Genomic DNA, 10,677 nt, shown 5'->3' with positions numbered 1-10,677 from the left:
GTAACCCGAGATTGAGGGAATATATGTCAAAAAAGTATGCTTTTCTCAGAGGACACTACCGCAAGGCTTTGCATGGTGTCCAAGGCACTCTCTAGAATCTGAGTTTTATTTTTTTTATTTATTTTACGCGTGCGGGTTTTTTTTTTTTTTTTCGCAATCGTAATTTCTCTCCCCCCACCCCGAAGTTCTTTGCCAATTTTATTGCAGCAGAGAGAGCGATAAAGGGGTTAAAGAGAGTAAAGCGGGGAAAGTGAATCAGTATGGAAGAAAATGATCACGGCAACAGAGACGTGGTGGAGCGGCAGGAGTCGGCGGATGAATCCAACAGAGCCATCCTTCCCCTGTTACAGGCGCCGGGGAACCTGCAGATCCCTCACCGGGTCACCAATTTCTTCATCGACAACATCCTGCGGCCGGATTTCGGTCGGAAAAAGGACGCGGGCGCAAACCGCGAAGAGAGTAGCCTGGCATCGCGGGAGAGCCACAACAGCCCCGCCGCGCCTCAGACCGAGCCAGTGGGGAGCACGGTGCCGGCGGAGGGGACCTCCACCCCGCACACGGTTACCGGGGCCAAGAAGCCCGCTATAGCCGCCGAAGAGCCCCTGAAACCCCGCGGGGAGAACGGAGACCAGTGCCTAAGCTCAGACTCAGACAGTTCCCAAGCCAGCTCAAACCCATCATCAACGTCTCAGCCCATGCTGTGGCCAGCCTGGGTCTACTGCACCCGATACTCGGACAGGCCTTCTTCAGGTTGGTGGCACCGTGCATGCGTTTTCACTCTATACCGTGTTCTCGGTAACCTGAAATACCCCGTAACACTGACCCCGGATGCCTTGACCGACTTCTCCCGAGTAGAGCGGAGCGAAGCAGTGCAGAGCTGCGCAAAAGAAGAGAGATTTATCCGAAAAAATAAATGCACGTAGAATTTGCAGAAATATTAGTAAAGGCACGGGACAAATCGCGTGGTGGACTGCATGTGCACGATTCCCTCGTATGATGTAGGAAAAAAATGTGAAAATCAAATATGAAAACTGGCTTTTTTTTTCGTGCGAGCAAGGGAGTGGGCCTATTTAAAAATGCACGAAAGAAAAAAAAATATTCGTTTTAAGCCTCCAAACTTCCCGTAAATATTTATATTTTAACTTCTTACCAAACGCATGAAAAGATTTTTTTAAAAAACAGCCGTTTGGGGCACTTTTACGCACGGGGTTTTTCCTTCGCGAAAATGCTCTCGCGTTCAGGCAGCCCTCCTCGCGTATTTCCTCGGGTTATGAATATGATAATGCTGGGGGTCCTTCATACACCAAACACAAGCGCGCTGACAAGGCTGCACGTCTCCCGGAGCATCTGCTGCCCCCTCAAAATAATATCTGGGGCTCTTTCCGGGGCTGTGTTTTCGCTCTATCGGTGCGTTTGGCGAGTTGTGTTTGGGATGAATTAAATATGCATCTGTTGTCACGGTGGACGCTCCCAGCAGCCCGACCTATAGAGACTTTTTTTGAGTGTTATTTAGGAGCTTTACTTAAAAGAAAACACTCGTCACAACATCTCAGGCCGCCATGAGGTTAATATGTGCTGTATATTTTCTCAGTGTCCATCAAAAGTGGAGTACAACTTGTTCTCATGCATTATGTAACGCTGTATGGAGTGGCGTAGGCGACTACTACGAGTTGTAGAGCTGCACAGTTTTGATACACACATACACACACACACACACACACACACACACACACACACACACACATACACACACGAGCTGATTCATCAGCATAAAGCCTCGGCCTATGTTATGTGTTTCCATGAGTGTTTCGCACCCTGTTCGGGGCGGGGGGACCAGTGAAACACTCGGTCCGAAGCTCCACCGGAACAGGCCTCAGATTGGGGGGTAAAAAAAAAAAAATAATGTGCACCCTAAGATTCTCTCCACGTTTGCTCGTTGAGGAGCTTCTCGAGTGGCCCACAAAAACAAAAAAATGCAAAGCAGCTGCACTCAGATGAATCCTCTACATCCAGCTCACCTGCAAAACACTGAACGCTGAAATGCGTCGGTGATGGTTTTTGCACTGTTTTCCTATTGGTTAATAATTCCTTATTACTATACAGTGTGTGTGTGTGTGTGTGTGTGTGTGTGTGTGTGTGTGTGTGTGTGTGTGTGTGTGTGTGTGTGTGTGTGTGTGTGCGTGTGTGTGTGTGTGTGTGCAAGCGAGGAAGTGGGATAGAAACAGGGAGGGAGGGGAGGTTTTTGCTTCTTGGGTGTTTTCTTCAGTGGACGTGTCAACATTTTACAATCAAACCTCCTCGGGTTTTATTATTTTCTTATATTTTATTCACAAAACGCTTCAGGGAAACTTATCTTGTAATTTTTTTTAATACAAAAAGCTCCTTAGGACAAAATAACACAATGATAACAAACGTCCGAGAAGCTATTTGTTTACTAATTTCTCCACTTTGGAGACTAGAAGAAGTTAGAAAACCTACATTTTCCTTTTAAATGACCTTTTACGCACGAGTAGTTGGTTCATTTGCAGGCACTGACGTAAATGTAAAGTAGCAGGACAGTATAGTATGTATACGTGGGGTGGGCATTTTGATGAGGAAACCTTAAAATACATATATTTTACATTGATGAAGTTGTTTATAAAGCAGTTTCTGTCTGATTATCGCCACATTAATGACCAGTGTATGTGTCTCTGTGACCCCCCCACCCTCCATCTCACCCACACCACAGGGCCAAGATCTCGCAAACCAAAGAAGAAAACAGCCAGCAAAGAGGACAAGCGACCACGGACGGCCTTCACAGCAGAGCAGCTGCAAAGACTAAAATCGGAGTTTCAGACAAATCGCTATCTGACCGAGCAGAGGCGGCAGAACCTGGCGCAGGAGCTGGGCCTGAACGAGTCCCAGATCAAGATCTGGTTTCAGAACAAGAGGGCCAAAATCAAGAAGGCCACCGGCGCTAAAAACAGCCTGGCCTTGCACCTGATGGCACAGGGACTGTACAATCACGCCACCGTCACGTCGAAAGACGAAAAATCAGACAGCGATTGATTTCCAGAGAAGTCACAGCAGCCTCCTGACGAAACAGAACCTATAGTAGTCCTATGATAGATGTGTTTTTTTTTTTTTTTGTTAAAGAGATATCACTGCGAAAGTCTACCTACAGGAATATTTAATGACACCACAGCAGATTTAAAAAAAAAAAAATACCATAAAGTTCTATACCATGACAGGAAATGAAAATAAATAAATCCACAGTGAGGTCAGTGGACTGCAGAGAGTCCCCCCACCCCCCACAGGGTTATTTAACGACGCCACAGAGTCTCTATAGGAATATTATGGTGACTTTTCGTGATATGGGAGGTTTTGTCAAGCCTACAATGCAATAATTTCATCGAATAAAAGGGCCAGTGTGTAGAGTATACCAGCATAAAATCGTTTTAAACAAAAACAAAATAACAAAAAAATAGAGAGAGAGATATTTCTGCAATATCACGTCTATAAAAAGATGTTGTATAAAGGTATGTTTTCACTGTTTGCCCCCCCCCCACCCCCACCCTCACCCCTCTCACCCACCCAACAGGAGGTTACCAATGCTTACACCCCTTCTTTTTTTCCTATAGGCCTACTGCTATCCCCCCATGATTGTCATCACTTTTTTTTTTTTTTTTTGTTACATCGATACTTAAAAACTGGCACTTTCCATCTGTCAGTGTGGAGCGAAAACAAAAACTGAAGTCCAAAGAATATTTTTCTGCTGCATCCAGGCTACTGTGAATTTAAAAATAAATGCTAACACGACTTTTTTTTTTTTTTTTTAATGTTATATTCCACGCTTTGTTGGGGTTATTTTTTTCTCCTTTTTGGTTGTTTTATTGGTGTATAAGAAAACTTAAAATGAGAAAATAAGAAAAAGACACAATGGACAGAGAAGGTGGTTTTTAACGAGTTGCTAATTGGGCAGACGATGAATTTTTGATACTTTTTTTGTAAAAAGAGAAGGAAAAATAAGTTTTAAAAAAAAAAAACAAACATCACCGAGCAACAGTTTATCATCATCACCACTGAAGGAGGGAGGGAGCGGATCTTTTCTTCTTCTTTTTTTTTTTTTTTTCTAACGCCACTGAACTAACATGCTAAGCTAGGGCCTTCTGCTTCTGTCTGTGGTCGTCTCATCAGCCTTTTTTTTTAAAACGGATATGCGTGCGTAATCCCCCCACCCTTCCTTGTGCCAATGCATCAGTGCAGCTATTATAGTTTCTAAAAAAAAAAAAAAAAATAGCAATATGAATCATTCTTTTGTAGCTAAACGAATTGAAGGCTATGATGCTGCCTGTTAAAGTCACAGAAACAACTCTGTAGCATAAAGACAATGATGACAACCCTTTTTTTGCGCACTCTTCCGAGCATAGACTATTAAAAAAAAAGCAGGTTATTGGATGTTCTTGTTAAATCTTTCTCTATATACAGTTTTATTACATATCCATATATCATTAAAAAGAAGGCAAATCCGTCAGTGACTGTATTACAAATGTTGGAAAATCTCTTATCGTTGTTGAAAGGACTTCATATGTGTATTTATATAGATTATATTGAGAAAAAAAATCTATCCAATGACCAGTGTTGCTTTAGAGTAGATATCTGAGGTGTTTACACTGCTTGTTTATCTTGCAATAACTTCTTTTTGTTTCCTTTTTTTTTTTTTTTTTTGGTTTGTTTTGTTTTTTGTTTCTGTTTGTTTTGTGAATGAATAATAGTTTATGGGGCCTTTGCATGAAAGCTGCAATTTGTTGTACTTGGGCAAATAACTGTGTTTATAAAAACTTTTGGTCTTTTATCGGACGGAAGTTGTTGATCGAGCTAAGTTTTCAGACTGTATCCATACCAAATTGTGGACTTTTTGCCTTTTTCAAAGTGTTTTTGTTGTGTATCTGCAAAAAGTGTGTGTGAATTAAAATCCACCAAACAGAAACACACTTTGCCTTAAAGTTCAAGTGTGAACTTTTTATGAAACAGAACTGTGCCGAATCAGAGAAGCAGTATTACTTCAAATGCAGACTATTCAAGTTTAATGCCTTTATGAAAAACTGCTGGTACGACATTATGAATTTACTCATCAGCGTATATCTATCTATATATGAACATGTTTAAATAAAATTACAACACAGAGTTGTAGAATACAATGCTATTTTTTATTTTATGTTGGAAGTATTCTTTGGTATAAATGTACATAATTTGTATCATGTATTAATTGTGTAATTAACTGCCTCCTGAAAAACTGCAAAAGAAGAGTAAATAAACCTTGAAGATTATACACAAACAAGTTTTCTGGCTTTAAGTGAAGATATATTTCCATAAAAAACATTAAACAAAAACAACAACAACAGAGGTCTGGTTGAATCTGCACATGTGACCTTCAATCATCGCCGGGCTTCAAAAATGTAGAAAAGTAAACAAGCTAAAAAAGAGAAATATGTACAATTACAGTTTAAATGAGTGTTTGCCAAGATGTCAAATATTCACAAATGTAATCAACACACATTATTAATTTGCATAGCATGACAATCCTCTCCATGCAGAAAACGCCCACTCCTTCTATGGGCGGTTTCGGGATCACATTCATGGAGGATCAAATTCATGGGGCTGGAGATTAAAACATTCAGCAGAAGCATCCAAACATTATGCAAGGGAAAGCCTTGAACAATTCCCAGGCATGTTTCCTCAACAATGCCTTATCTGCATTTCCATACTTGCACCGCTAGTCTTTGAACGCCACGTCTAATGGCCGGTGACTAGCATTAGAGCAGATAGGCCTGCTCCCAGCACTGTCTTCATGACGGTCAGTCTTCCTCGCCGCTCGCTGAAAAGGAGCCTGTGCTTCTATCGCGAGGCGAGGAATGGGAGTCGAAAAAGGGGGGGAGAGAGAGGAGGGAGGGAGAGAAGGAGGGAGGGAGGAGAGACACACTAGAGAGAGGGAGAGAGCGAGAGAGAGAGCAATGAAGGTCAAAGCCTGTCATGGCTGCAGGTGGCTGGTTTCCCCCCCTCCCGCCCCTCAGTAACCCATTCTCCACACACAGCTTTCTCACTCACTACTCTCCCTCTCTCTCTCTCTCTCTCTCTCTCTCTCTCTCTCTCTCTCACACTCACACACACACACACGTCTTACTATCACTTTTATTTTTATTCTTGCCTGGCACGCACACATCTCTGCACACTTCATTCATTTCTCGATCCTCCTAGCACGCACACATCCCCCTGTTGTTTTGGCCCTTCATTCAGCGCGTCAATAGGAACCTTCATCAAAATATTCGCAGGCAGGGAAGCTCCCCTGAAGTTCAGATCGGGACACCAATGCATGAACAATAGCTGGAGCTGTACGGCTGCGTGGCGCACATTTCCCCCCTTGGAACAAAAGCTTTGGTCGGAGAATAATTTGTCTCCAGAAGTGGTCAAGTGATCAGGAGCGGTCTTTATTTGGGCCTTTGACTGCTTCACGCAATAGGACAAGTCTTGCATTGCTGTGTAAACACAATATATGACAGGAATCATCAGTAATATTGAGAGATAAGACTGACAAATAAACATCTGAACAGGAATGAGCTGCAAAAATTATGATAATAATAAAATACCTGGAATAAAAGTTATCTTCTGGAGTGTTGCTGCCAATTTTTGAAAGTTCTCATGCTGCAAAAAAATGGAAGTGAGCACAGGAGACATCAGGGAAGTATCAATGTCTACCTCTAAACACAAAAGGGCCCCCATCCTGCTATGACCTCTCCCTACCATCCTCCCCCCTCCCCTACTGTGTCATTTACCCACAGTTTCTAAATGCTTCCTACGGCCGGAGTGGAATCTGCTCGGAGGTGCCTGGGCTTTGTGGCGGAAACATAATTAAAGTGGTGAAAGATGTAAAAGGTGAAGAATGGGGATGACATCAGGCCAATTTCACACTTGGCACTCGAATGGCTAGGTCCAAGCCAGGACTCTTGCCTCGCAACGCAGATCAAAGCCCACTGTCACCGCACCAGTGCAGGAAAAAAAAGAGGCAAAAGGACACCTAACTATGCTAATCCCCAGGACGAATATATTTTAATCTTGTTAGAATACAAGTTAATGCCGTGGCTCAGTGACTGAACTTTCTGGCAAGAATGAGAGGTGGACAGAATTACTTTTACCTTTTCTACATGAGGTGCCTCTGTCTGGCACCGGATAAACAGCCAGAGTCTGAACAAACTTTCTTTTGGCCAAACTCAGCATATTATCAAGCCGCGGACTGTAAAAAGGCAGCAGATAGCAGTCGCAAGCCACTGAAAAGGCGAGCAACACTTTCCATTAAGAACAACGAAGGGGGGAAGGAAAAAAAAAAAAAAACCCAGTGGCTGTGTCAGTGACCCCGTCTGAATCCCCACTAGGGCACCTAACATGCAAAGGAAATGAGTATTTTGTGGACTGGTTTGTCCCCTCTCACATTGAGCCCTCCTTTCTCAAAAGCACCTTGGTAACCCTTGATCTCTCATGTATGGAAGTCAGGGCGCTGGGGCCTGCAGAAGTTGACTAGGCAGACAATAGCAAGCGGATGCTTTCTGCAAAAGTCACACCCAGGCAACTCTCATTTCACACACCGTGTTTGAGCGACCCCTCGAAAAAACAGATGCACGACTTTTCAACTGAGATTCTTTTTGTTCATTTGATGAAATTCAGGGGAAAAAAACCAACTCTCTGTGAACTTTTTCCCATGTAGCCATCGTATCTGGTTTCGCGAGCGGATGTTTTTCTTGCTTTGGGGAGTGAATTAAAACGTTAAATTAACTTTGATTAAATTTCACAAAGTTGTTTATTAAATGGTTTGACCAGCAGTGCTTCTTTTCTGCACTGGATGAATCATCGATGTGTCCCAAAAAAAGATTATTCTTATTCTTGCTTTGGGGTGGGAAAAAATGTGGAAATCAAAATGATGTTTGTTTATAAAGAGTTAACATTAAAAAGTTAGTATTTGTTCATAAAAAGTCATTTCAGAGGACGGTGCAGCTTGCATCAGTTGTTTAAGTTCAACCAGGAATTTTTTGCAAACTGCATTTGATCTCACATTTCTAACAGCTTGGGTAAATTTCTTTGTGTTACAATGAAAAACACTTCAGAAAGTTTCAATGTAATATAAAGCAGATATTCCTCCTGAACAGAACATTAAGAAAACAATTTTAAACCTTGTAACGTCGATAGGTTTATTTTAAACTTTATGTTGACACTCAACATTACAAAGGCTTCAACAAGCCATTATTTTCATCACTCAGTTTGTTATTTTTTACATTTTCCCAGCAATCGATTAAAAGTTGCATCCATCAAGAGAAAGACAATCCTTTAAAAAAAAAAAAAAAAGCCACAATTTTCCAGAGCATGAGGTTACAAATTGTTTTGTTCAACCAACAGTTAAAAAAAAAGATACTGAATTTGATGACATAAAACAGAGAAAAGCGACAAACACTCAACGTTTGGAAGCTGGAGTGACTCAAAGTTTAGCATTTTATTTTGATGAATGACTTTAACTTATTGAGGACCAGATGTGCTGAACATTAACTTTCTGTTAATTGACTAAATGATTAACTAATGGTTTTAGTATTAAATACAAGGACAGTACACAACTTTAGTTTGTGTAAAATGCACTTTTGGTTTATTTCAAACATTATGTTCACACCGACTATAACTAGCAATCATTTTCCTGAGCTCAAGTTGGAGCTGTTTACATTTTTCATCAGTCGTCTCATCGTTCAGTGACTGCAAATAAAATACTGCAAATAAATCTCATCACAATTTTCCGGAGCATAACGTTACATCTTCAAATTGCTTGTTTTGTCCAGCCAACAGTCAAAACTCCAGAGAGACTGAATCTAAGAAGACATAAAAGAGAGAAAAGCAACAAATACTCACATACTGGGAGCTGGAGCCGGTCAAGTTTCCTTCACAAATGACTTCCACTAATCGATTATCAGAATTGTTGTAGGTTAACATTCTGCTGATCGACTATTTGTTTGAGCACTAAACAAAATAATACCGGAAATACAACCATAGTTTGTGCAAAAGGTGCAATTAGTTTAGTTTTAACTTCATGTTTGCTCTTAACATGAACAGCAAATCGTTTCCGTTTCGTTGTTGTTGTTTACATTTTGCATCAGTCGATTAATCACTCAGGTTACAAAACGACAAAGAAAAGGCCATCAGAATTTTCCAGAGCATGAGATGACATCCTCAAACTGCTGACAGTCAAAAACCCAAAGTTACTGAATGTTATGATGACTTAAAAAAGAAAACAAAGCAACAAATACTCACAGTTTAGAATCTGGAACCGGTCAAAGTTTACATTTTTCCTGATAAATGACTGGAACTTCTGGATTGTCAGAATCGTAGTCGATTCACGTTCTGTTAATCAACTACTTGTTTCAGCAGTAAATATACTGACAATACCGTTAAAATGTTGTGTAAAGGCACATTTAGTGTATTTTTAACTTAACCTTTACAGCTACTATTACACAGGCAACAACTAGCATTTATTCTTATTACTGATTTATTTCTCTTTTACATTTCTCAGCAGTCGTTTTAATCGTTACGTCTATAGAATGACAGAAAACACTAAATGAAAAGCCCGTCACAGTTTTCCAGCTCAGGTGGTGACGGTCCAACTAGCAGACAAAAATACAAAGATTCTGAATTTATGATGAGGTAAAAAAGGAAAGAGCAATAATTACTCACAGTTTAGAAGCTGGAACATTTTTCTTGTTAAATGACTTAAACTCAGTGATTATCAGAACTGTTGTAGGTCAACGTTCTAATCTATTAATCACCTAATTGTCTCAAAACTAAATCTAGTGCTAATACCAGTAATACAAATGTTATCATGTGTAAAATGCACTTTTAGTTGATTTCTTTGTTTATCCTCAATATAACATGGACTGCAGCTAGCGATTACATTCATTACTTTTTGCTTCTTTTTCAAAATAGTTTTCCTCGGTCGATTAATCGTCTGTAGAACGACAGAAAGCCTGGAGCCAGTTAAGGTATGGATATTTCCTAATAATGGATTTAAATGTACAGATCATTGGAATTGTTGTAGGTTAATTGTCTGTTGATGGACTACTTGATAAACGCCTCATTGTTTCAGTAATAATCATAATGATAGTAACAGTAATGCAAGTATACTTTGTGTAAAATGCATGTGGCTTAAACTTTACATTCTTTCCTTAATATTAAGGCAAATCAGAAGCTACAGAAGTATTGCATGAATATGGCGACTATTTTATTGCAATTTATATTTTTTCACATCAGTCAGATGAGAGAAAAAGTTTTGTTAAGCACCAACTACTGACTAGTGGCCAGATGTGGATAACATCTTTTAAAATACCTAAAGTAAGATCACTGCTAAGTGTTGGAGCAGCTCCAGTTGCAGATGAACGTTTCTCAAATTCGATCTTCGAGTTTCTTTGAAATAAACTTCGTACAGAACATTTTACAAGGGGCCTACTTTCCTGCCTCCTGAGCTCCCTGAAAAAAAAAACCTAAAATAGGTATGCAACAAAACAAATCCTTCATAATAAACAAGCTTTAAAAATGGTTCTGACTGCACAGAAACAATTTCTCTCTCCGACATCTTTTGTCACAGTCTTAACCTGAGTTCAATACTGTGTCTGT

General features: G+C 40.4%; 2 protein-coding genes across 9 annotated transcripts in view; one reads left to right on the top strand and one right to left on the bottom strand.

Moving 5' to 3' along the window:
- Nucleotides 1–226: 226 nt before the first annotated feature.
- On the top strand, nucleotides 227–4,487 carry en2a (engrailed homeobox 2a). Its single transcript, XM_037078368.1, has 2 exons — nucleotides 227–750; nucleotides 2,729–4,487. Exons 1-2 carry the CDS (start codon nucleotides 261–263, stop codon nucleotides 3,046–3,048), a joined length of 810 nt encoding a protein of 269 aa, XP_036934263.1. The 5' UTR covers nucleotides 227–260; the 3' UTR covers nucleotides 3,049–4,487.
- Nucleotides 4,488–5,177: 690 nt separating this feature from the next.
- LOC119008276 overlaps nucleotides 5,178–10,677 on the bottom strand; it is a 29,468-nt gene continuing 23,968 nt past the window's right edge. Inside the window, exons 10-11 of one of the 8 annotated variants that reach the window (XR_005071381.1) lie at nucleotides 6,627–6,681; nucleotides 6,046–6,515 (exon numbers count right to left, since the gene is read on the bottom strand). Coding sequence is in view for 4 of the 8 variants with exons in the window: in XM_037078369.1 (XP_036934264.1) it covers nucleotides 6,214–6,515; nucleotides 6,627–6,681 (357 nt within the window). In the remaining 4 variants the exon portion in view is untranslated. Of the gene's footprint in view, nucleotides 5,962–6,045; nucleotides 6,516–6,626; nucleotides 6,682–7,925; nucleotides 8,883–9,063; nucleotides 10,531–10,677 lie in introns of those variants that run through there. The other 7 variants (XM_037078369.1, XR_005071378.1, XR_005071379.1 and 4 more) reach the window with 7 other exon arrangements.

This window comes from Acanthopagrus latus, chromosome 19 (assembly GCF_904848185.1).
Source record: "Acanthopagrus latus isolate v.2019 chromosome 19, fAcaLat1.1, whole genome shotgun sequence".
In the NCBI taxonomy this organism is placed as follows: Eukaryota; Metazoa; Chordata; class Actinopteri; order Spariformes; family Sparidae; genus Acanthopagrus; species Acanthopagrus latus.
The sequence above is the reverse complement of the archived record's forward strand: the minus strand, read 5'-3'. Positions and strand labels throughout refer to the sequence as shown.

Coding starts and splice junctions, on each gene's coding strand:
- en2a (XM_037078368.1), top strand. CDS start 261: ATGGAAGAAAATGATCACGGCAACAGAGACGTGGTGGAGCGGCAGGAG. Junction 751..2,728: donor CTCGGACAGGCCTTCTTCAG/GTTGGTGGCACC, acceptor CCCACACCACAG/GGCCAAGATCTCGCAAACCA.